Raw genomic sequence first — 27383 nt, forward strand, 5'->3', positions numbered from 1 at the left:
GCAATCTGTTAAGGTATAACATAACACAATTATACCAAATATTTTTCCTGATGATAAAATCTTCCATTTCTCTTTCATAAAATAATGAATCATAAATGAGCACAAATGCTGATTGGAGCAGAAAGGAGCTGGAAAACTGCAACCATCATTTCTTCCTCACTTTTCCATTGTTAGGTTTGTCAGTGCTCTCCCTTCCCATTTTATTTTCTCTTGCTGCCTTAATGAGCTCACCACTCTGCAGATATTCTAAGCACCTTACCAAAATTTCCCAGACAGTTGCTCCCAATACAAAACAGAGAGTTGGGTCGAGAGGGTTCTTTTCAGAATGTAATTTGTGGAGTGCAGAAAAGGACCAGTGCTGTTATCACCGCTATTGAAAATACATATTAACGACTTGGATGAGCAAAGTGAAGGCATTATAGCCAAGTCTGCAGATGACAGAAATAGGTGGGAAGGTGAGCAGTGATGATGCATAGAGTCTGCAGATGAATACAGACAGGTTAAAGGAGTAGGCAAAAATTGGAAGGTAAAGTGGGAAAACATGAGGCCATGCATTTTGGTAGTGTGATACTGTAAACTTCAGAGCTTTAAAAACTGTTCACTGATGGAAAGCATCAGCAATAACTCTTACTGTTTCACTATTAAAAGGGCAAACTGTGAGAAGTGACTTAAAAACAATATGCCAATGAACTATGAGAGATAATGGGAACTGCAGATGCTGGAGAATCCAAGATAATAAAGTGTGAAGCTGGATGAACACAGCAGGCCAAGCAGCATCTCAATGAACTATCCCCAGGAAAAGGAGTCAAAACTACATCGGCAGAGTGTTTTAACAACTGCTCAGCAACTGGCTGCCTTTATGCCAGAAGGACAAATGACTGCCCTGTAGAAGCATTAACAGCAGGGCAAGGCTGTGTTCCAAACAGACTGCTAACTCTGAACGTGACGAGGAACTGAGGAGCTCCACCACATTCCCAGGATGGACTTGGGTGGATAAGGTCATAAGTCACACGACATCAGGTTATCATCCAACAGGTAAATATAAAGTCTCAAGCTTTCGGAGTGCTGCTCCTTTGTCAGGTGAACAGACTTCAATTGACAGAGGAGAAGTGCTCCAAAAGCTTGTGATTTCAAGTAAACCTATTGGACGATAAAAACCGAAAGAACTGCGGATGCTGTAAATTAGGAACAAAAACAAAGTTGCTGGAAAAGCTCAGTAGGTCTGGCAGCATCTGTGAAGGGGAAAACACAGTTAACGTTTCGGGTTCGGTGACCCTTCTTCAGAACAGACCCTGGACGATGATGGGATAGTGTAGGGGGATGGGCTTAGATTAGTTCACAGGTCAGTGCAACATCGAGGGCCAAAGGGCCTGTTCTGCGCTGTACTGTTCTATGTTCTGTTTCTGTCTATCTACGTTAACCAACCTTCTTATAGCCTTTCCTTCTCCTCTCCTCTCTAAGAAGTTACAACCTCTCAAACTTGTCATAATAACTGAGATCTCCCATCCCTGGAACCATTCCTCTAAATCTCTTCTGCACTCTTTCCAGTATGCTGACATCCAAGGACTAAATGCTATATTCCAGCTAACAGCATATACAACTTCAACACCACCTCCTTACTCTTCTGTCACATATCCTTGTTAATAATGCTGAAGACACTGTATGTTTGCTAACTGCTCTCTCTGCTTGTCCTGCCATCTCCATTGATTTGTGCACATATACACACAGGTCCCATTGCTCAGTCCTTTGAATATAGAAGTTGGGAAGTCATGTAGAGTTCGTACAGGATACTGGTGAGGCCTGTGCTGCAGTACTGTATACAGTTCTGGTCACTCAGTTACAGGAAGGATATTATTAAGTTGGAGAGGGTTCAGAAGCAATTTACCAGGACGTTGCCAGGTTTGGAATGCCTGAGTTATAAAGAAAAGCTGGATAGGCTTGGACTTTTTTCACAGAAGTATGGGAGGGTGACCTTGTATAAGTTTGTAAAATAATGAGGGGTACAAATAGGATTAATGATAGTTGTCTTTTCCCTAGGTAAGTTAAGGAGTCATCCAGCACGGAAACAGACCCTTCGGTCCAACTAGTCCATGCTGACCGTAGTCGCAAATTAAACTAGTCCCACCTGCTTTTAAGGTGAGAGGAGAAAAATTTGAAAAAAGACATTGGGGGGCAACTTGTTGTACGCAGCAGGTGGTTCGTGTGTAGAAGTAACTTCCTGAGGAAGTGGTGGATGTGGGTACAATTACAACATTTAAACATACATGAATAGGAAAGGTTTGGAAGGATATTGGCCAGGAACAGGCAGGTGGGCCTAACTGAGTTTGGGACTATGGTTGGCATGGGGTGGCTGGGCCAAAAGGTCTGTTTCTGTGCTGCGTACCCTATGACTCCATGTGCTTTCTACAGAAATCTATCACCTCAAGCCTCTCTGCATTGAACTTCATCTGCCACCTGTCTTCCCACTGCACAACTCGCCTTTTTGAAAGTCTACATCACTCTCTTCACAATGCTTCCAATTCACAAGCTTTCAAACTGTCCGCTACCTGGCAAGATCCAGGCTAATGATTTTCAGTTCGAATTGTGTTTCTTTTTCTTTGCTTACCGTCACAGGTGAAATCCTGAACTGCCACATCCTGGATCGGGATCTCCTTGAGGAAGAACGGCTTCTGACAGCGTGGGTTCCCACTGACGACCCTTCTCTTCCTCAGCCACCGCCCCAACCAGGCCAGGTGACAGTTACAGTTGAAGGGATTGGCCAGAAGGTTGCTATGGAGATTGGAGAAAGCATTCATACGACCTTATCAATTATAATGCCTTCAAGCGGTCAATCTGCCTTTCATATAAAAATGAGCAAGGACCCTGTATAAAGAACTTTGAAGTAACTGAATCTTCTCACTGATAATTTTGGCTTTGAGCCATTGAATGCATCATGGCTCCACTTTTTGGGTTTGTTTTTAGAACTAAGGGATGCAGGTTAAAAATAAAGGTATTTCATTTAAGACTGAGATGAAGAGATATCTTTTGCTCAGAGGATTCGTTAGTCTGTGGTGTTCTCTACCCTAGAAAGCCGTGGGGTCGGGACGTTGAATATTTTTAAGGCTATGCTCGAAAGATCAACAAGTTGAAGACGAGCCAGTGGAGTTCAAACCACATTCAGATCCATAATGATCTTACGGGATGGTGAACCTGGCTCGAAAGGGCATAAACCGAAACACCTACTGCTAATTCACATATTCTTGTGAGATATATCTTTGTACTCGTTACTCAAGTGAAGAATGCATTTCCAAAGCTGTCTCTGACTGAACCTTTCAAACATGGAAACTCTGCCAATGAAAGGATAAGGGCACAGAGGCTTGGAAGAGGCATCACGTCCCAAGTTCTCTCCAGGATATTTTACAGTCAATCTCTTCAGAGATATCAATACACACCTCTGGAGCAGGTGGGACTTGAACCCAGGCTTCCAGGCCTTGGAAGTAGGGATATTACCACTGCACTGCCAGAACTCCTTTGCATGTGCCCTTCTAAGGCATACGCCATTCTGACTTTTCCAACTACAGCTCAGTTTCTTCACTGTCACCTGGGTGGAAATCAAAGAACTCCCTCCCTAACAGCACAGAATGTCACTACACCTCACGAACTGCAATGGTTCAAGAAAGCACCTTGTCCGGGTAATTAGAGACAGGCAACACTGTCATAACACAAATGAATAGAATGAAAAGATCCTTCCGCAGAGAAATAAATTTGCAACGTGCACATGGAAAGAATTTTCTCTGCTGATCCAGAAATGTAAAACCATGCAAGTTATTATAAGTACATCAATTACCTTTCTATGTCTTTTTCACAGTGGAAACCTTAGCATGTGAGAGTAATAATTTGGGTACCTGGATATCAATACAAGCACTACACGGGCACGTTCCATCTTATGTTGATGGTTCCTGGTTCGGGGCTCTCCCGCAATTGGAAAGATCTTCCTTAAATCTACCCTACCAAACTTTTAACAAAGAGAGCCTCATGCTAAGAGTTAGCCTTAACTTAGGGCTTGCTAATTATGCATTCAAGTCCTGTAGCCCACAGTTAAAATTGAATGACTTGTACAGGTACGGCTGGAAGTGATTGACTGGAAGGGAGGTAGATTCATGACGCAAGCAAAGGTTAAGCTCAACAGTGAGCGATAGAACTGGGGGTGATCGAATTGACCCAGATTTCAGCCCATGGGTGTAAATCTTCAATGAAATGCTGAGGTAAAAGCAGGTAATTCTCTGTCTACTTACATGGTTGAGAGAGAATGGAGAGTATTGAAAGCTCCGGGGGTGATAGTGGTGACCTGGTTATCATACAGCGACAGCAGCCGGACAGAGCTAAGGCCAGTGAACGTGTCATTGTTGATGCAGCTGATCAGGTTGTTCCGCAGCATCCTACAACACAGTCAGGAGGGGAAAAACAAGGGAACATTTCAGCTCCTGATAATCACACCAACATCATTTCTCTTTCAAAGATTTGGGACAAAAAAAATTCATAAAATCACCACGGTGTGGAAGCAGGCCATTCGGCCCACACTGACCCTCCAGAGACCATCCCACCCAAACTCCCCTAACCCTAACCCTATCCCTTGATTTCCCACAGCTAATCCACTCGGCCAACATATCCCTTGATACCATGGCGCACTTTACCACGGCCAACCCACCTAACCTGCTGATCTTTGGACTGTGGGAGGAAACCCACGCAGACACGGGGAGAATGTGCAAACTCCGCACAGACAGTCGCCCGAGGCTGGAATCGAACCCAGATCCCTGGTGCAGTGAGGCAGCAGTTTTTTGTTTATTTTAGAAATATACTTTATTCATAAAAAGTATCCATGTAGTTGTACAGAGTCACAAATGCAGGTGGATTCTCTACAGTAGAAACTAACAAACATTGGAGTTTGACTCTCTCCAAACAAACCGCAGGCATCTCTTGCACATACAAGACTGTGTTTACGTGCATTTGAAGCACAAGGAGGGTCCAATGACTAAACGGACCCCCATTTAACTTTGGCAGAGAGACCTCAGGCAGTGGTCTTTCTCTCCATTGTGCAATGGCAGCACCTGCCCCAAGATTTAGGGTGTCCCTCAGCTTGTAGTCGTGGACCTTGCTAACCATTGAGTCACTGTGTGCTGCCCCATTACTGGAAAAGAGTTAGTGAGATCATTGCAGCATATATCTCGTCAAACACTGATACTCAAAACGATAAAAAAAATGTCGTCAACCACTGAAATAAGTCTGGTTCTTCCCTTGGTCAAAATTGAGAGATTCCAACTGATTCAGAAATCCTCTTTAAACTGTGTCCCGTTTCTTAGGAACACAGACACAATTTTTAAAACTCTTTAGTTTACAAGCTATTTACTAAGAATCCAATGGTGCACAACCGAGGACACTATTAAAGAGAGTTGCGCTTTTTTAAATATAAAATAGTTTTCAGTGATCTTAGATTTCTCACAGGCAGGCGACCGCAAACTTATTTAAGAATACTTTTGTGTTGATGATAAACATATTAACAGCTGTATGAATGAAACCACATAGGGTGAACACTCTTAAAACATAAGCAGGCTGATTTTTGAATGGAAAAAGAAATGAACAGTTCTACACTCTCTGATTGCATTGGCCCATTAAATATATAATATTAAATAAAAACCAAAAGAACTGCGGATGCTGAAACAAAAACAGAAATTGCTGGAAAAACTCAGCAGGTCTAGCAATCAGAGTTAACATTTCAGGTCTGGTAACACTTCCTCAGAACTGCTGGTAGCCAGGAAGACTAATTTAGACTTGAAATGTTAGCTTGTTCTCTCTCCACTGATGCTGCCTGGCCCACTGTGATCTCCAGCATTTGTTGTTTTCAGTACAGATTCCAGCATCTGCAGTAATTTATTTTTAGTTATGAAAACATTGGTTTTAATGTAGAAGAAAGGGCAGGGGCAGGGATAAAGAGTAAATGATAGGTGGAGATAGAGAGAAAGAGAGAACCAACAGAAACTGAAACAACTGCAGATGCTGTAAGCCAGAAACAAAAAACAAAAAAACAGAAATTGATGGAAAAGCTCAGCAAGTTTGGCAGCATCTGTGGAGAGAAATCAGAGTTAAAGTTTCGTGTCGAGTGACCCTTCCTCAGAACCTCGCCACAGATGCTGCCAGAACTGCTGAGTGTTTCCAGCATTTTCTGCTTTTGCTTGTGAGAGAACAGTCGGATAAACAAAGGAGTGGATGATGATCAGCCTGGGAGCTCAAATAATAATCAGCAATGGGGATTATTAATGGCTAACAATGGGTTGTATGTAATAGCAGGCTATGATAACAAGGTCTGGTGTGTGGGGGTTGGGGAAAGGACAGAGGAGAAGGTGCCCTAAGCCCTAAAATTGTTGGAATCAATGTAAATATTTTATGTTTTTTATGATGCAAATGATTTAATCAGAATTTTGAGTAAAGACCTATCTAGCACACTTTCCATAATATTTTGGGTGGAATATTCCATCCGAAGTTGTAACTATATCTGGCTACTTTCCATCAGTAACACCATCTGTGATCCACTGGTATAGTTTATGTTGATGTACACTAAAAATCAAAAGTAAGCAGTTTGAGGAACAGCTTAAAATTAGAAATCTGACAAACTGCAGGCTTTTGGTATATAAAACAGATTTGCTCTGACAGATGTCCTGATACCAAGCATTCTCCAGATACTGCAGATTATCAATGCTCCGTACTTACAGCGTCTTAAGTCCAGAGAGACCAGCAAACATTCGGCTATGGACCATTTCCAGTTCATTTCCAGTCAGCAATAATTCCAAGACTCCTGAAGCCCCTTCGAATGCTCCCTCCCGGATATCTCTGATCTTGTTGTTGCTCAAGTTTCTAACGAGAGGCAGTGAAAAATATTAATTCCTGAAGGAAGTATGACAAATATTAATGTAGGCATATTATACTCCATTCCTCTTTCCAAATGCGCTTTCAATGTAGGTGTCCAACATAAATAGGTTTTATGATTCGCCTTGCATGCAATTGGAAAATAAAAATGTTCCATGGAAACAGTCGCAAGTGAGATGCTGATGACAAATGGACATGTCTAAAACCCATTTCCTAAACTCTCCACACCATTAAAATACATTTTTGATCAAAATTCAGGCCTTTTTGATATTCTAATTTAATGTATGTCTTTAACGGGGTCGGTGGCACTGAAATTTAACACTGTCTGTGCACACTGTTTTATTAGGTATGCAGTCTGGCTTCCAATTCAGTTCATGCAGATGGAATGAAGCTTTCCCATCAGATGACTATTAAGGTTCAATGGTGAAATGAATTTAGGCAGTCTCTTTGTGCAGTTTCCAGAGGAAGCCAGTCCAGAACACAAGTCTGACTACAATTCAGAACTAATTGGGCAACACACCTTGGGATATGTACAAGGATAGATGGTGTAGGAAATAGAAATGTCACATTGATGCAAGTTGGGAATGTTTGTCAAGCATGTTACTGGACAATGTAAAGGGAACTGTGAACTCTATCTAACCTTGGCTATGCTGGAAGGGAAAGTGGTTAACATAGACTAAGATATTTCATTTCTAAGCTGATGACTCCTCACACAAGCACATAAACACAACGTCAGTGGATCTACACAAGAACAGAGGTGGACATAATGATGTGCATCCACACAAAGACAAACACGAGGTTAATACAAAAGGTAAAAGTATCAGTATTGTGTAGAAAGATATTACTTAGAGAAGCTCAGCTGGTGCAATCATGATGTTTAGCTTTTATTGCATTAGGGAATTTACCAATGGATCAGACGAGTTAAGATTCGATTAGAAAGTAAGTTTTGAAATGAGATGCCTGCTATTATAGAGCCAGGAACCCACAGGCTTTCCAAATTGAATCTCAGTAATTGGAAAATCCACTTATCATCTACAAAACAAGACTGCAAAGCTTCATCACATTTCTCTGCGCCCTTTCATTGATAAGACTTGCACTTGTGGGGAATGATACACAGCGTTACTCTGATTGTACCTACATAATACAAACTGCAGCGATTGAGGGAGGTAGCTCACTCGTCACTTAGACATGGGCAACAAATATTTTCCATGCCCACATTTTTGGAAAGTGTAAATAAAGCTATAACCACACTCATGACAATTGAGACATAATGCACATATGATGGAATGGGTCCTTCTCAAATATCTTCCAAATCTTTCCTGACTCGCACTGGTACAGCTCTGATGGGCTAAAGAATCTCACATTTAAGCCCAGGCTTCACGCTACTGGGTGATGACAAATGGATGGCAAGATGAGAACTTGCAGTTTGTGAAGCAACAAAGTTTGTTCAAAGCAAAGATTCCACAACAGTTTCCCCAAACAGCCTCTTGCTTATTCTGCGATAAAAGCAGACTTAGTAATTGCAATAAATCCACAAAAGACCAGTATCCCATCACCAAATCACTCACCTGGACAGTCCTTGACACTGATCCAGCTCCCTCAAGGCCAGCTGTCGGAGTGAACAGAAACCCCTTACACAGTGTGAAGCTGGAGGAACACAGCAGGTGGGACAGCATGAGAGGAGCAGTTAAGTAAATGCTTCAGGTCGGGACCCATCTTCAGGACTCTGATGCTGCCTGGCCTGCTGTGTTCCTCCAGCTCCACCTTGTGTTAACTCTGACTCCAGCAGTTCTTGCTATCTCCAAGAACGCCTGACACTCCTGTTTGTATCTGTCAGCCAGGACTCCCTGATAGGACCAGGTTAACCACCCCAATCAGGGAACCCAGATTCAATGGGGTCCACCTGGCTGACCTCGGCATAATCATTACAATATTCGTCCATGATGCAGGCAGACAGCACTCTTGGAAACTTGGCCTCTTGCCGCGTAACACACGTGGACTGTGGGAGTGTGAAGGAATCTAACTTGCCCAGAAACCCAATGGTTAGATCTTGCCCACCATTGCATTAGTGTCGCAAATGAAGCGGTCAAGTCAGAATATTGGCTCAGTCTGAACTTGAAAATCTTTTCCTCCCTGCCTCTAAACAATCCATCAGGCTCCTCAAACACCTGCTTTTTGATTGCATCTTTAGTTCCTCCAGGTGCAGGTTATGAAGTTGGTGAAAGAAAGGAACCCCATCTCTGAACTTCACAAATTTCATCTGGAAGAAATAAACAGGCAACTAAGTGAGGCTGCGCTGAAACACCACGGTGCACTTCCCTGTATTTTCTGCTGGCATTAATGCAAGGACTAATAATGCTGTTGTTTTGATGGCGATCACTGAATGTCCACTTGTACTGGAAACCTGTTGGCGCCAGCACAGATAAGGCCCAGGGTACAGGAAATTGAGCAGGGAGGTGGGTTAAGAAACACACTGTGCGGGCACAACATGGGCAAGATGGGGTCAAGGCATGCTGAGCCAAGGCAGCAGAAGGAATCAAACTGTGCCAGAGTAGGAGGGGAAAAAAGTAGAGCAGCATGCTGATTAAATGGCTAAAATGCCAAAAATAACAAAGCAGCTCAGGAGCTGCAGAATTGCTCCAGCAGTCAGGGTAATGTACTGTCAGAAGTCACATGGCACAAGGTTATAGTCCAACAGATTTATCTGAAATCACAAGCTTTCGGAGCCCTGATCCTTTGCCACCTGATGGTATTGTAGTTGTACACACTTCCACCAGCAGCTCGGTCCATACCACACCATCCTCTGTGCGAAAAGGGTGCCTCTCGATCAGTCTTAAATCCTTTCTCTCTCACCTTAAAGCCTTATAATTTTGGAATCCTCTGCCACGGGAAAAAGCGATAGCTCCTCGTGACTTTTTAAACCTCTACGGGGTCATCCCTCAGCCTCCCAAGCCCCAGGGCAACAAAGCCTGTTCAGTGTCTCTGTAACTCAAAAGCACCACTCCATGTCATTCATTGAGAGGCTGGCCATAGATTAATCATCTCTGACTTATTTTCTTGCAATAATTACAAAACAAAAGTCAATCTACTTTTCCTCAGAATCCTGGGAACAAATAAAGAGATGGTGCATTCTGAAGCCTTGACAATAAGTGACTGGCAACAGTGAAGGGTGGAGGTTTTGGGATATAGTGGGCAGCATCTCAGTTTCTGTGTCCGAAACTCTGGGTTCAGGTCCCACTTCTGTACTTGATGGTGAAGGAAGGAGCTCTCATAACACAACCAAACAGGACGAATGTCAACTTACAAAATGTGGCGAACACGCACCAATGGCAGAAAGTAAGACTATTGCCAAAGAAATTCCTGGTCAGTCACGCAGAACATAACAGCGAACGACCGCAGCATCTTGCTAAACAGAACCATGGACCAATGCAGAAGGCTATGGTGGGTAATGTTCTTTTAGGGAGCGGTATTTCAAGTGACAGAAAAATGAACATCCACTTCGGGGTTGAAGATTCATTAATTTGGATCTGCCACACGAGTGGCCCATTGCCCGTTTGTGTCGGAGAGGTCAATGCTTCTGAAGGACCATCAATCTCAAACTATTCCAAGGGTTTCTGTTTTTATTGCACTCCGTTCTGTAGTTTCTCAAACTCTTCCTCCAATAGTGAAAGAACCAGAGTGAAACTCACTGGTTTCTCAGGTACCTGGAACACATTGTCGTACAATCATTACATCGCATGTGCACTGTCTGCTAATTTCCAATTTGTGTGGTTGATGGGCAGCACGGTGGCTCCACCAGGGATCTGGGTCCAATTCTACCGTCAGGCAACTGTCTGTGTGGAGTCTGCACGTTCTCCCCGTGTCTGTGTGGGTTTCCTCTGGGTGTTCTGTTTTCCTCCCACATATGAACAGGTCAGGGTGGACTGGCCATGCTAAATTGCTCATAGTGCCCAGGGATGTACAAGTTAGGGTGGACTGGCCATGCTAAATTGCCTACAGTGTCCAGGGACATGCAGACTAGGTGGATTGGTGATGGGAAATGCAGGGATACGGGGACTGAGTAGGGATGTGAGTCTAAGTAGGATGCTCTTCGGGGAGTCAGTGTTGACTCAATGGACCAAATAGCCTGCTTTCACACAGTGGCGATTCTATGATTCAATGGGGAAGAGAAGAACCCAATCTGTGCCCTGCTACTTGTGGCGCAGCAGACACTGACGCTGATACGCTTTAGCCTATGCTTGAGATACACAGAGCATTGTAAGTGTGAAGCAACTTTGTTCTAGCAAGTGAAGTGTTTGACTCTTTTGGGAACTTCTGGAACTGCTCCATGGAGAAAGAGTTCTGGCAGGTCCTAGAAACAGGAACTGAAGAAAAATGAGATGAAAAAATCCCTATGGATCACCCCTATTTTACAGGTTGACTGGGTGTGTTCCCATTTGGAGAGTGTCTGAAGGAATAGGCAGTAGTCCTTGCTCCTGGGACCTTTAAGATGGGAGCGTTTGAGAGACGTAGTCAATAAGGACAGGAATGTGATGGATGTTCTTTGCTGCAGGTTGGCAAGATAAGTCTGGAGCAATAACTGAAGAAATTGGAGGCGGAGGCTCCTAGCCTTCTCAGTGCCCTTATCCATGTGGATTACAGGCTCCAGTTCTACTGTGAGGGACCTGTCAAAGAGAAGGGTTGACCTTGGAGTGACGTTAAACCAGTGCCAATGACCTGAGCTCAGAAATTCAGGCAGTATTGTGTCATTTCTCTGTCAGGCAGAGTAGACTTTGGGTGCCCTCCATTGAAAGGTCTTAATGCAGAGTAAAAAGTGGCGTTCAGGAAAATTCACTTGAGTTCTTCTCAGGTCTATCTGGCTCAAAGAATCATTGACCAATGGTACGATTCGGGTACTAATCTCATCATCCTGCAGATATCTGGCATCCTCAGTCCACAGTCATAGCTGACATCCTCCAGGTTACACACCAGTATTCTCGGGTAGAATCCGTGCGCAAATCAACATCAATGGGAGAGCTGCAATAAGCAGACAGATGAAAAGAGATGGGGCCCGTAGTTCTCATGGTGTTCCAAGTGAGGTCTTCAAACAGGCCGCCCTTCGCTTACATCAAGACTTGATGCAGATCTGGGAGCAAAGTAAACTCTCATCTACTTGAAGAATGTGAGTATTGTAACCATCTTCAAGAAGGGAGATAAAACATTATGTGGAATCTCTCGAGGTGTTTCCCTGTTGTGCACAGCAGGGGCAGTCCTGACATGCATTCTGCTGGATCACCTACTTCCTGGGGCTTAGGGAACCTGCCCAGAGACACAATGCATGGCTTTAGATTTCCAGAAGAACATCCAACATGGTCTTTGTCACCGGGCAAACTCCAAGAAAAACTTAACACCAGGGATTCTTCATCAACTTGACCACAGGATCTGATTCAGCGAATCGTAAGGATCTGTGCATTGTCCAGCAAAGATTTCAATGGCCAAGGAACTTCATCACAATCCTATGAGTGCCTCGCAATGATAGGACTGTAACTGTCTTCAGAGGGTGATTTGAAACAGATGTTTTCATAAGTTAGACCCGTATCAAGCAACGCTGTGTGAGAGTTCCCATGTTACTTACGATCTACATGACAGTGGGTACTCACCTCATCAAAGATCGACTGTCTCTGGGGTAAGGATGAGTGCTGACTAGAGTGATAATTCTTTAAGCCCTCAGTCTCTTTTGTATTATAACAAGACTGACCACCAGAAATATACATGACCAGAGGATGACTGCGGTGTTATTGTTATGCTGTACCAGGCTTCTCAGCCATTTTCCATCAACGGGTCAACCAAATGATCTACCTCTCGTATTGTTGGAGGAACGACTATGGAAATGATGAAAACTTTGCAAACTTTGGAGGCAATATCGTTCAAAAGGCCATGACACCAACAGCTGACACCAGCCCAGCCTTCTTCAATCTATGGTGGGAGTGTCTGACAAAAAGGACCTCCTGTGGTCAACAAAAATTCTAGTATACCAGTCAACACCATCATACCCCTGTAGTGCAGTGAGACTGGGCTGTCTGTCAGTGACACATAACAGTCCAAGAGAAACTACATCGACATCCAATTCTCCAGATTCAGTAGGAGGACCATGAAATAAATTCTGGTATCCTTTCTGAAGCCAGTTCCTCAAGTATTCAGGGAGGTTCCATGAAATCACTCTAGATGAACTGGATGGTGCACCCAGATAGCCAAAATCCATATTCCCTGCCAAGTGATGCTTCCAGGAGCCAACACCCCAGGTGAGGACAAAGAAATACTACAAAGACACAGTGAATGTCTGCTGGAAGCATTTACAAAATGACACAGAGGAGCTCACTGCCAATTGTTCAAAGCAACAGCAGAGAAGGAAAGAAAACTATTCCTGCGTTCCAGATTTCACATCCTGTCCGTGTTCGGAAAGATTTGATGGTTGGGCATGCAGACCAATGGCAGACATTCACCAACCCTGAACAAACACCACACTCGATTCAAGGCACAGCTATTGACAAACCCATCAATTCAGTGACTCAACAGACACTAATCCTCAGAATTAGTAATTTGGCTCTGTTTCAAAAGTATCAGATTGAATCTTAAACTCAAAGGAAACTGGTACATTGATTCAATCATCTGTCTTCCTTTGAACAAATTTAACTGGCTTCTTTTATTGGGAAGATTTGCATGTTGGACATGATTTGCATGATGTACAAACCCAGATGGCCAGATTGCATTTGTAACATCTGTTTATTGTAGCTAATTGTATGTATATATGCTGAACTTGTTTGGTACATGGGAACAAAAACAGGGAGCTTAACAACAGAGGAATTTTTCAGATGAGGTTTGATCTAAAAATCAAAGCCTGGTTGAGTACAAAGAGAAACTGAGCTCCCTGCACTGTAAGACAGTGTTACAATTTATTTATCTAATGAATAATTGAATAGAGTTGGAAGCCAATTTTCCAAGCAATAACTGATCTATGACCGATATTCTGACAATTTTTTAAAAAAATGTTCTCCTACTTGTCGTTGGTTAGGTTTTCTGGTGTGGTTTATTTGTAAATAAACATGAGGGTAAACTAGTATCAGAGATAATGGGAACTGCAGATGCTGGAGAATTCCAAGATAATAAAATGTGAGGCTGGATGAACACAGCAGGCCAAGCAGCATCTCAGGAGCCCTGATGAAGGGTCTAGGCCCGAAACGTCAGCTTTTGTGCTCCTGAGATGCTGCTTGGCCTGCTGTGTTCATCCAGCCTCACATTTTATTATCTTGGATTCTCCAGCATCTGCAGTTCCCATTATCTCTGATACTATTTTAACCTCACTGCGAAGCCTCTTCCAGGGATGCCTAACCTGAAGAAGTTACCCTCCTCCCTCCGGACCAACCTCAGGGAATCTCTCTCCCATTGCAACTACTCTCCATCTTCGGTCTGCCTCCCCCTCTCTCCCTATTTATTCCAGTTCCCTCTCCCCATCCCCCTCTCTGATGAAGGGTCTAGGCCCGAAACGTCAGCTGTTGTGCTCCTGAGAAGCTGCTTGGCCTGCTGTGTTCATCCAGCCTCACATTTTATTATTATGAGGGTAAACTACATGGGATTATGAGGATATGCAAGGATTCCTTGGAGTTTTCTTTGCTCTTCTCTCAAAGTTAACGTGAATTTAGCAGGGGAAAACCCCCATCCTTCATCTGAACATCACCGTTACATTTTTCAGAGATAACAAGAACTGCCGATGCTGGAGAATCTGAGATAACAGGGTGTAGAGCTGGATGAACACAGCAGGCCAAGCAGCATCCAAGGAGCAGGAAAGATGATGTTTTGAGTCTGGACCCTTTTTCAGAAATTGGAGAAGGAGAGGAGGCTATGAAATAAATAGAGAGTGAGGCAGTGACAGAAGGTGGATAGAGGAGCAGATAGGTGGACAGAAGTCGGGCATGTCAAGCAGGTGGGGTGGAGCCAGTAAAGGTGAGTGTAGGCAGGGAGTTGGGATGGGGATTGGTCAGTGAGGAGGGAGGGACAGTTAGGTGGCAGAGAAGACGGGCAGGTCAAAGAAGTGGAGATGGGGCTAGCAGGTAGGAAGTGGGGGTGGGGGTTGGTCAGTGAGGTGGGATGAGTGGATAGGTGGGAGAAAAGTCAGACAGGTCAAGGAGGCAGGGACGAGATGGGTTGGTCTTGGGATGAGGTCGGACGTGGGGAGATTTTGAAGTTTGTAAAGTCCACATTGAGACCATTGGGCTGTAGGGTTCCCCGGCATAATATGAGGTGCTGTTCCTCCAGCCTTCCCATGGCATCGTTGTGGCACTGGAGGGGGCTTGGGATGGACATGTCGTCCAAGGAGTGGGAGGGGGAATTGAAGTGGTTTCCGACTGGAAGGTATTGGCTTTTGTCTTAGGTCATATATCAACGTCTAGGGTTTCAAAGGGGACCAGGCAGGAGGTGCGGACAATTCATTTTTTAATCCTAGTGGTAGGGATATAATTGGATAATTGTGAGGTTCTGAGACATTTCTGCAGAGATGGACTGTCAGAGTTTCCAGGTTATTGAGAGGTATAGCTCCCACACGAACTAGTCATAGACAGCTCAGAAAAAAGCCAAGACCACAACAGTGTCACTGAGAACACAGAAGACTGTTAAGTATGCTCCCATCTGCCTACTCATTGAACAGTGCAGCTTCAGTGTGTTCCTCTATCTTCTTCAGAGGGCTTTTGTCTTCACTGAACTTTATACTGTTTGAGGTGAGTGCAGATCGGTGAAATTGAATGATGGGTCATGTTCAAAGACCAAATTGGACTGCTAAAGAACCGTGGGGGGCCAGATCACTTACACGGTCATAGGCAGGAGACTGAGAGAAGTGAATAAACAGACACAAGTCAACCACTCCCAAGCAAATAAAACAGACTGCCCTCCTTGATATTGTTCCACCTGAGCAATTAATCCGAAAAAAACTTAATTGGGCAGGAGTCAAAATAAAGTCAGTTTCTTCTTGGTAGGGGTTAAGCTTTTGCTGTTAAGTTCTCAGAACTTTGTAGGCAGGTTGGGCTTCCAAATCTTTACTTGTTCTGCATTTATTAGCAGGTCATGAATACTGATTAATACTGTCGCCCAGCGGAATTATGCTGACAAGGACAGTTTTGCTAGCCCAAACCAAAGAAACACATCCGTTCGCAAATCTGGCCAAATGTAAGAGGGATGAACATGGGATGGTAGATTGATCCCTTCACAACCAAACCATTTCTTTGTGCATCTGATAGAGATGCCTGGCACTGAACTTCTTGAGTTGTAGTGCTGTGCTGTGGCAACTTTCCAACACTAACGACCAGTCATAGGAGTGTGAAGCATTCAGTAGACAGTGGTTATTACCTTGGTAGACTACAGCAGATCTTTCATCCTCTTGTGACAATGGAGCTTCATTCTTTTGTGCTACACCTGGGCACTGAACTCTGCAGCCACCTTTATTCTGGCAGCAGTCATCAGCACCTCTAAGGAATCACAGAATCCCTGCAGTGTGGAAAGAGGCCATTTGGGCCATTGAGTCTGCACAGACCCTCCAAAGAACATCCACGTGAGACCCAGCTCCCCCACCCTATCTATGTAACCCTGTATTTCCCACGGCTAACCCACCCAACCTGTACATCCTGGACGCTATGGGGACAATTTAGCATGGCCAGTCCACCCAACCTGCACATCTTTGGACCGTGGGAGGATCCCGCAGGAAACTCACGAAGACACGGGAAGAACGTCCACACAGAGAGTTGCCCTGAGGGTGGAATCGAACCTGGGTTCCTGGTGCTGTGAGGCAACCGTGCTAACCGCTGTGCCACTATGCTGCACCTCCCTTCTCTCCAGGGCAGGTTTCAGGAGAACCTGTAAGCTGGCATCACTGAGGCATGGCATGTTTCTTCACCCAGTCTCTGATATCTCCAGGGGTGGGTGTGGCTGATGAGCAGGGGTCGAGTGATTGAAGAGAGTGATGTGGAGTCCAGGTGCCTTTTAAAGATGGTGCCCAGAAGGTTTTTGCTGGGTCTGTACCCACTGCGTACAAAATTTGGCAGTTTCTACACTCATGATGAGTAGGGAAGGATGTAATTGCGCAGGGAAACTCTGCACTGCACTTGAGCACAGGAAACTTTCCACTTTTCACTAACGTCCTGACATACAGGCACACAAGAGAAAATTCTGCTCACAGTAACCGGGCACAGACTATATCAGCACTTCCTTCCTTCTCATACTGCCACTTTGAGAACTTCTCTGACAGGCAAACCATGCATTCAAAACCAAAATGTTGTAGACGCTGGACATCTGAAGCAAAAATAAAAGGTGCTGGAAATAATCAGTACTGACTGAGTGAAGCAGGGGAGGTAATGGCCTAATGGTGTTATTGCTGGACTGCTAATCTAGAGGCTGAGATAATGTTATGGGGACCTGGGCTGAAATCCTGCCATGGCAGATGGTGGAATCTGAATTCAATAAATGCCTGGAATTAACAATCTAATGATGACCATGAATCCACTGCCACTTGTCGGGAGAAAAACCCATCTGGTTCACTGATGCCCTTGAGGGAAGGAAAATGCCATCCTTCCCTGGCCTGGCCTACATGTGACTCCAGTCCCACAACAATATGGTTGACTCTTAACTGCCCTCAGGGCAATTAGGGATGGGCAATAAAATGTTGCTGTAGTCAGAAATGCCCTCAGCCTGTGAATGAATAAAGGGGGAAACAAAACATTTTGGATGGATGAACTCTCGCAGTAATGACTAATGTTTGCTGAACTCACATTTTACGCAGGTTCGGTAGCTTCTTAAAGATACCTGTTGCCTCCAAGACAGTTAATTCGTTGTCATTCAATCGCCTGAATCACAAAAAAAAAGAGATTATTGAAAGGCGGGGGGGAGGGGGGGGGGGAGGAGGAGGTTAACATTTGATATACTAGAATTGTGAAGAAAACTCCAACAGAGAAAAATACGTTTTATTTTTAATTAAAAGGCCTTCTGATCAAGCACATTCAAGTCACAGTCTAAAATAAAATCTCTAAATTTCAGCCCTTGCACAGCCCACCCAGTGAAAGATACAAGTGTATCACTTGACTCAGTCAGCCATGTTTCGGTCCTATTGATGGTTTTGTTCCGTTTCCAACATGCAGTCAGACTTGTAGCCCTGTTGAATCTGGAGTTAGCCTCACTTATTTCTCAAGTAAACCTGCACTCGCTGCCTCTTGTATCATAATTCTCTCAAATAAATCCGCTTGTCACACCACAAGTTCCTTTCAGCTTGAACAAGTGTGCACAGGGCACAGCATGGCTAATCCTATCTCTCTCATGCTGTCAGTAAACCCAACCTCTACTCTCACCCATCATTTCCTTCAGTTTTTGCCTATTTGCCCGTAGTGTTCCAGGATGTGTCGATTAGGCGGGTTAGACGGGGAGGTGTCTGGGTGGGATGCTCTAAGGATCGGTGTGGACTTGTTGGGTAGAAGGGCCTAGTTCTACACTGTAGGGATTCCATGACGATCTATGATGATGAAGGTTTGGACATGGTTTGTAGGTGTTTGTGGCTCAAGACACTTTATAGAATTGTATAATCCCTACAGCGCAGAAAGAGATCATTCAGCACATCGAGTCTGCAGCAGCCCTCTGAAGAGCATTCCACCCAGACCCAATACCTGCAACCCCTCACTTCCCATAGCTAACCCACCCAGCCTGCACGTCCCTGGACACCATGGGGCAATTTAGCATGGCCAATCCATCTAACCTGCACATCCCTGGATACGATGGGCTAATTTAGCATGGCCAATGCACCTAACCTGCACATCTTTGGACTGTGGGAGGAAACTGGAGCACCCAGGGGAACCCCACGCACACACGGGGAGAATGTACAAACTTCACAGAGGCAGTGACCCGAGGCTGGGAACAAACACAGGCCCCTGGCGCTGTGAGGGTGCAGTGCTAACCACTGAGCCACCGTGCTGCCAAATGTAAATACTAGTTAAAAAGTTTTTGACAGGGCATGTTTCAAAAGGAGTGATATCACATCAAACAGCCTTATGCATGACTCATTCAGATCCAACTAAATATAAAAATAGCTATATTTTCTCTCTGCCTGATCTAATAGTGCAAGAATTTCAGATTGTCATCCTGGTGCGATAGACTGGTTGTGATTCTCAGGTTCTCTCAAGCTCTCTTTTGTTGAATCAAAATGTTCTCCAGTAAATTCAGTGATATTATTGTCAATTCAATCTTGTCTGTTAATCTGTTAATATTTCAACAGTTTTCATTCCTTTCTTTCCTCAAAGCATCCCTCAGCAGAGGTGACACTTTATACTCCACAGTTGTGCTTGCTTGGGAGAGCAATACTCTTAAATTGGCTTCACACTCAAGACTCACAGTTCAGTGGCGTATTCTGGGACATGGCTGGGTATCCTGGTGAGCTTCTGGTTGGAGCAGTCCACGACAGTGCCCTCACAGCGGCATTTCTCAGGGCAAACCAGGTCCATGAAGCAGTCATTACTTAGCTTAGTCCGGTAGTCATCTGATCCTGTGCATAACATCGAGCACAACCAATTAGACGCATTCATGAGCATTCCTCTTTCTGCTCTTGATTTGGTATGACCTTCATCTCTGCTGACACACAAGCCTTACAGCTAACAAGCAATACCCTGGGCTGACTTGGGGACACATTGTGTCAGAGCACCAAATATGTAGTGACCAAACGTGCCCGAGTGTAGAATGAGGCCATTCAGCCCATTGTATCTGCTCTGACTTGTTAAATCAGCATTGTTACCTTGTGACAATTTCCTGCTCTTACCCCATACCCTTACATGTTGTTTTTATCCAAAATATCATCCAATACCCTCTTGAATGCCTCACTCATGAATGGCATCCCTGATCGGCCAGAGAACGAGCTCCTGTTCATCTACAAATATACCAAAACAATGTGCCTCCTGGTGTTGTTGCCAGGCTATTAATCAGAGACCCAGGTAATGTCCTGAGGACCTGGGTTCAAAGCCCATCGTGGCAGATGGTAGAATTTGAATTCAGTAAAAATCTGGAATTAAGAGTCTAATGATGACCATGAATCCATTGTCAATTGTCGGAAAAAACCCATCTGGGTCATTAGTGCCCTTTAGGGAAAGAAACCGCCATCCTTACCTGGTCTGGCCTACATGTGACTCCAGACCCGCAGCAAAGTGGTTGACTCTCAACTGCCCTCTGGGCAATTAGGGATGGGCAATAAATGCTGCCCAGCCAGCGATGTCCTCATCCCATTAATGAATTTAAAAAACATGCATCTCTCCTGTATACTGTTATACAGGGCTGACTGTGATTCTATTGTTCAACCCACAGTGGCAACGATCAAACGACAGCCTCTTGGCCAATCATTCGTTTGTTGTGATTTCGACTTAGTACAGGCCTTCCCAAATTTTCACCCTTCAGCGGGGCCATGGGATTTCAGGGTCGTGAGCTCTCTGGCAGCAACAGCAGCCATGGAGCTCGGAGTCAATGCTGTGAGACCCCTTTAAATCCTCGCCGTTTGATTCCATAGGTGGATGTATGTGGTCTCATGCAAAGATCTTTCAGGTCTCACTGCTGCTGCAAAACATAAAAGCCAGTTAAAAAGGTCACATGAAGCCTCATACATTATGCCAGGGAACAGCTTGGGCATTTTCAGAAGTGTCCAGTGGACAACCTTCTGTCCAGTAACAGCATCAGAGGCTGAGGGTGTGGCCTTATGGAGGTTTATAAAATCATGAGGGGGCATGGATAGAGTGAAGAGACTCAGTTTTTTCCCCAGGGTCCAAAACTAGAGGGGCACAGGTTGAAGGTGAGAGGGCAGAGATTTTAAAGGGACTTGAGGGGCAACTTTTTCATACAAAGGATGGTGCCTGTATGGAATGAGCTGCCAGATGAAGTAATAGAGGCTGGTACAATTAAAGGCATCTGGATGAATATACTAATAGGAAGGGATATGGGCCAAATGCTGGCAAATGGGACTAGATTAATTTAGGATATCTGGTTGGCATGGATGAGTTGGACAGAAGGGTCTGTTTCCATGGTGTACAGCTCTATGGCTCTATAACTCTAAGAATAATTTCGCAAGAAGGAATCACAATAGACCCCCACCCTTCTCTGCTCAAAGCATGGACCCTGCATTAGTAATCCAGAAGCTGAAAGTTCAAATTGCAAAACAGCGACAGAATGTGTTGGAGCGAGTCAACAGCATCTATGCAGAGGGAAAACAGGGTCGTGCTTCGAGTCCAATACGATTCTTCATCAGATCAGAATGGGGCTGGATAAATGACAATTTTTATGTCATTGAGCAAGGGAAAGGAAGAGTAAGTGGAACAGTTGGGAATGGTGCCGAGAGCAGAAAGGGGTGTTCATGGTACTAACTGCAGTGGTTCAAATCTCACACTAGGAAATTAAAGTGGAATATCACAGCAGAAGCTTAACACTAGTCAGAGCATAAACAGGAATTGCTGGAAAATCTCAGCAGGTCTGGCAGCAAATGGGGAACCTAGTCAGAACATATTGACTTGATTTGATTTATTACTGTCACATCTACAAAGGTACAGTGAAAAGTGTTGTGTCTTACGAGCTTTACAAGTAGATCGTACTGTACATATCAGTTTGTTTAATCAGTCTACCAACCACATCAAGCCACTCCATCGACGGTACACAGTATGTTACGACTGCAGTATCAACTAGGCGTGCTGCAGGGAGTTCACAATTTTATTTCATTGCACCTCACAAACGTGGCTCCCGCCACTAAAAGTTAGCCAGTTCTACTTAGGTTCATTTAAAAGCAACAGCAGTGATTTCATAAGGATACCAAAAGTAACCTTTGCGTTTACAACCGCAGTTGACGCTGATCGCTGTTCCTTCGTGTTTGCTGAGCCACAGCCCAACCAGGATTGTATCAGCACACTGCGCAGCAGCTCAAGGAGGAGGGCACCCAGCTGTTTTTCTGGCCGAGTAGGAATGAGCAATAAAAGGGGTAGGCCAGCGAGTCCCATGGCATGGAAATAAAATTGAATTGCACTCAATTGAACACAATAATTTTGACATGTTGTGGACTGACAGACGGACAAAAATAAACTTGAGGACGACTGATATCATTCAGGGAAGGGCGCTTGCTCTCCTGATCTGTGTTGCCTCCATGTGGCATTTAGATGCGGCTGGCTGACACATAGAATGCCCTCTGAATCAGACTTACAAGCAAGTCAGGCACGAATGTTCCCTCCGAGTCAGGGAAAGGACATTCAACCTCTGACCTTCAGGTAAGCGTCTGCGCCGGTGGTCTTCAAGATGCACAACAAATGAGAATGGCTGGGCAGGTAGCAAAGTTCCATACCCATGAGGATAGCCTCAACCATGCTCTTGGGTTCATGTTGCACTTCATGTAACCCCACCAGATTGTTCTATGCAATAATCTTCCTTATTGTCCTGTTTTGACACCATCGCCTTGATAACCTGCAAGTACCTTTCTACCTTAATTAATTTGTACAGTTTTGGATTACTTGCTACATTGGCTAGTGGCTCTCATGCCCTTCGTGTTATTCCAGCCATGTGGCTTGTCACAGCACCACCTTATTTTTGATTTTTCGTTAATATTAATCAGATCCTGGGTCATCCTTTCACTTGTCATTCAGCTGTTGACACTGACACCATTTGACACTTTTACCATCTGCGGACTTGTTATTCAACCTGTCGACACTCAACTCACTATTTGTACTTATCTTTTGACACTCTTAATTAGCTGGAATTACCTTAGCATTATCTCCCTGCATTAAAAAAGATGTACCTGTGTGCTTCCCTCTCCACTTTGCCTGATGAAGGAGCAACACTCGAAGAGCTTGTGATTTCAAATAAACCTGTTGGACTATAACCTGGTGTCATGCGGCTTCTTCCTTTCAGGAAATTGAAGACAATGGCAGCAATAGACTACTCAAAGCAGTAAGGAAAGGCTAACTGAAAGCAGTGGGAATCAGAGGAAATACTCTCAATATGCAGCATTCATGTCTATCACAAAGAAAGGTGGACACAGTTGCTGGACATCAGTCATCTCAGCTCGAGGACATCTATTCCAGGAGTTTCTCAGGTTAGTGTCCAAGACTGAACCATCTTCATCAATGATAACGGGAACTGCAGATGCTGGAGAATCCGAGATAACAAAGTGTGGAGCTGGATGAACACAGCAGGCCAAGCAGCATCTGAGGAGCACAAAAGCTGACGTTTCGGGCCTAGACCCTACATCAGAAAAGGAGAATGGGGAGAGGGTTCTGGAATCAATAGGGAGAGGGGGGAGGCTGATCAAAGGTGGATAGAGGAGAAGATAGGTGGAGAGGAGACAGACAAGTTAAAGGGGCAGGGATGGAGCTTGTAGAGGTGAGTGTAGGTGGGGAGGTAGGGAGGAGATAGGTCAAGGGGGCGGGATGAGGTTAGTAGGTCGGAAATGGAGGTGCGGCTTGAGGTGGGAGGAGGGGGTAGGAGAGAGGAAGAACAGGTTAGGGAGGCAGGGACGAGCTGGGCTGGTTTTGGGATGCAGTAGGGGGAGGGGAGATTTTGAAGCTTGTGAAATCCACATTGATACCATTGGGCTGCAGGGTGCCCAAGCGGAATATGAGTTGCTGTTCCTGCACCCTTCGGGTGGCATCATTGTGGCACTGCAGGAGGCCCAGGATGGACATGCCATCTGAGGAATGGGAAGGGGAGTTGAGATTGTTCGCGACTGGGAGGTGCAGTTGTTTGTTGTGAACCGAGTGTAGGTGTTCTGCAAAGCGGTCCCCAAGTCTCCGCTTGGTTTCCCCAATGTAGAGGAAGCCACAACGGGTACAGAGGGTCTTCATCAATGACCTGTTTCACATCATCAGGTCAGAGGTGAGGATGCTCGCTCATGATCAGTTCTATTCGTCATTCCTGAGACAATGAAGGACTCCACAACCTGGCTTGATCTGACAGGAACAAGAGTTGGCCATTCAGCCAACAGAATCCACTCCCACCATTCAATACAGTCATGGGTAGTCGAACACTTTAATATCTTTTACTCACACCATCCCAGTAACCCTGCACATCAATAAATCAGAAATCTATAAATCTCTACCTGAAGCACAGTCAAACACTCATCCCCCACAGTCTTCTGTGGTACAGAGGTCCAAAGGTTCACAATCATCTGAGTAAAATAAAGATTCTCATTTTTTAATGGCATGACCTTTATTTTTAAATTGTGGCCTCTGGCTTTAGACATCATGATGGTTGAGTGACGTTATCGCTGGACTGTTAATCCAGGGACCCAGATAACGTTCTGGGAACCCGGGTTCAAATCCCACCATGGCAGATGGTGGAATTAAAATTCGATAAAATATCTGGAATTAAGGATCTAATGACGACCATGAATCCATTGTTGCTTGTCAGGAAAAAGATCCGCTTCTGTAATGTCAAAGATCCGCTTCTGTAATGTCCTTCAGGGAAGGAAACTGCCATCCTTACCTGGTCTGTCCTACATGTGACTCCAGACCCAGAGCAAAAGTGGTTGACTCTTACCTGTCCTCTGGGCAATAAATGCTGGCTGGCCAGTGATACCTTCATCCCGTGAATGAATAAAAGTAAAAAAGCCTCTCTAAGCAGGGGAACATACACTCTCCTGGCAGTCCCTTTTGAGTATTTCAAATGTTTCAATGAGATCATTTCTCATTCTTCAAAACTCAAGAGATTATAAATCCAATTTGCCAAATATCTCTCCATAAGGCAGAACTACCATCCCAAGAACAGGTCTGGTGAACCTTCAGTGTAATCTCCCGAAGGCAAAAATACTTTTCTTGAGATAAAGGACACTGCAACCGAACACAGTACTCCAGATGAAGTCTACCCAAGCTCCTATACCACTGAAGCGAGACCTCACTACCACTGCATGCAAATCGTCTTGCAATATAGGTTGCATTAGCCTCCCTCATAGCTTGTTGAATCTACAAATTAGCCTTCAGTAACTCATTGTTAAGGACACCTAGATCCTTTGTACATTTACGCTTTCCAATTTATTACCATTAAAGAAATACTCTGCATAGCTATTTCTCTGACCAAAGTGGACACCGGGTCTTTATCCATTTTCTATTCTTTCTCCACTGTTCTTGCTCATTTTCTAGGGTTGTCCAAATTCTCCTGGAACTGTTTTACATCTTCCTTACAACACACATTCCTGCTTAGCTTTGTATCATCCCCAAATTTCAAAATATTACATTTGGTCCATGAGTCCAAAACATTGATATAAATTGTGACCAGCTGGGGACCAATTACTGGGCCTTGTGATGCCTCACTAGACACAGTTTGCCGAAATGAGAAGGGGCCATTTGTCCCTCTTCTCTATTTTCTGTCTGTTAACCCAATCACTAATCCATGCCAATACATTATCCCCTACCCAATGTGCTTTAATTTTTGTAGCCAACTTCCTGTGCAGAGCTTTATGAAAAGGCTTCTACAAATCCACATTTACTATGTTCATTGTCTATTCTTACCAACTCCACTGATAATATCTTCAAAAGACTCCAACAAGTTTGTCAAATGTCATTTCCAGTTTACAAGTCCATACCGTGTCCAATCAGATTATTATCAACCAGGTGTCTAATATTCAACTTTTGCAACAGACTCTAGCCTATATAAGGCTAACAGGTATGTGGTTGACTATTTTTGTTTCTCTTGAACAGGGGAGTGTTATTTACTACCTTCTGATCCAAGAATTATTTCGGAATCCACAGACTTTTGGAAGATAATCATCCATGTATCAACTATCTCCAAAGACACCTCTTTCAAACCCTGGGATGAAGGCTATCATGTCCTGGAGATTTATCAATTTTCAGCTCATTAATATCTCCAGTACAATCTCCTCATTCTGTGTAGCCAGTTGGATTTCTGCTTCTGGGAGATTTCTTCCAACTTCCTTACTTACACAGGCACAAAGTAATCATTTAGCTTCTCTGATAATAAAATGTGAGGCTGGATGAACACAGCAGGCCAAGCAGCATCTCAGGAGCACAAAAGCTGACGTTTCGGGCCTAGACCCTTCATCAGAGAGGGGGATGGGGAGAGGGACCTGGAATAAATAGGGAGAGAGGGGGAGGCGGACCGAAGATGGAGAGTAAAGAAGATAGGTGGAGAGAGTATAGGTGGGGAGGTAGGGAGGGGATAGGTCAGTCCAGGGAAGACGGACAGGTCAAGGAGGTGGGATGAGGTTAGTAGGTAGCTGGGGGTGCGGCTTGGTGTGGGAGGAAGGGATGGGTGAGAGGAAGAACCGGTTAGGGAGGCAGAGACAGGTTGGACTGGTTTTGGGATGCAGTGGGTGGGGGGGAAGAGCTGGGCTGGTTGTGTGGTGCAGTGGGGGGAGGGGACGAACTAGGCTGGTTTAGGGATGCAGTAGGGGAAGGAGAGATTTTGAAACTGGTGAAGTCCACATTGATACCATATGGCTGCAGGGTTCCCAGGCGGAATATGAGTTGCTGTTCCTGCAGCCTTCGGGTGGCATCATTGTGGCAGTGCAGGAGGCCCATGATGGACATGTCATCTAGAGAATGGGAGGGGGAGTGGAAATGGTTTGCGACTGGGAGGTGCAGTTGTTTATTGCGAACTGAGCGGAGGTGTTCTGCAAAGCGGTCCCCAAGCCTCCGCTTGGTTTCCCCAATGTAGAGGAAGCCGCACCGGGTACAGTGGATGCAATATACCACATTGGCAGATGTGCAGGTGAACCTCTGCTTAATGTGGAATGTCATCTTGGGGCCTGCGATAGGGGTGAGGGAGGAGGTGTGGGGACAAGTGTAGCATTTCCTGCGGTTGCAGGGGAAGGTGCCGGGTGTGGTGGGGTTGGAGGGCAGTGTGGAGCGAACAAGGGAGTCACGGAGAGAGTGGTCTCTCCGGAAAGCAGACAAGGGAGGGGATGGAAAAATGTCTTGGGTGGTGGGGTCGGATTGTAAATGACGGAAGTGTCGGAGGATGATGCGTTGTATCCGGAGGTTGGTAGGGTGGTGTGTGAGAACGACGGGGATCCTCTTTGGGCGGTTGTGGCGGGGGCGGGGTGTGAGGGATGTGTTGCGGGAAATACGGGAGACGCGGTCAAGGGCGTTCTCGATCACTGTGGGGGGAAAGTTGCGGTCCTTAAAGAACTTGGACATCTGGGATGTGCGGGAGTCTCTGCCTCCCTAACCGGTTCTTCCTCTCACCTATCCCTTCCTCCCACACCAAGCCGCACCCCCAGCTACCTACTAACCTCATCCCACCTCCTTGATCTGTCCGACTTCCCTGGACTGACCTATCCCCTCCTATACTCTCTCCACCTATCTTCTTTACTCTCCATCTTCGGTCCGCCTCCCCCTCTCTCCCTATTTATTCCAGCTCCCTCTCCCCAGCCCCCTCTCTGATGAAGGGTCTAGGCCCGAAACGTCAGCTTTTGTGCTCCTGAGATGCTGCTTGGCCTGCTGTGTTCATCC

The 27383-nt window shown here is 45.0% G+C and overlaps 1 protein-coding gene across 1 annotated transcript in view; it reads right to left on the bottom strand.

The window, feature by feature from the left end:
- The window catches only part of LOC125458334 (slit homolog 3 protein-like), a 623269-nt gene that overhangs the window by 85101 nt on the left and 510785 nt on the right, over positions 1-27383 (bottom strand). Inside the window, exons 15-19 of the mRNA XM_048543536.2 lie at positions 19297-19447; positions 17691-17765; positions 6745-6888; positions 4275-4418; positions 2606-2769 (exon numbers count right to left, since the gene is read on the bottom strand). Coding sequence (XP_048399493.1) covers positions 2606-2769; positions 4275-4418; positions 6745-6888; positions 17691-17765; positions 19297-19447 — 678 coding nt within the window. The remainder of the gene's footprint in view (positions 1-2605; positions 2770-4274; positions 4419-6744; positions 6889-17690; positions 17766-19296; positions 19448-27383) is intronic.

The sequence above is a fragment of the Stegostoma tigrinum genome, chromosome 13 (genome assembly GCF_030684315.1).
Source record: "Stegostoma tigrinum isolate sSteTig4 chromosome 13, sSteTig4.hap1, whole genome shotgun sequence".
Classification (NCBI taxonomy): Eukaryota; Metazoa; Chordata; class Chondrichthyes; order Orectolobiformes; family Stegostomatidae; genus Stegostoma; species Stegostoma tigrinum.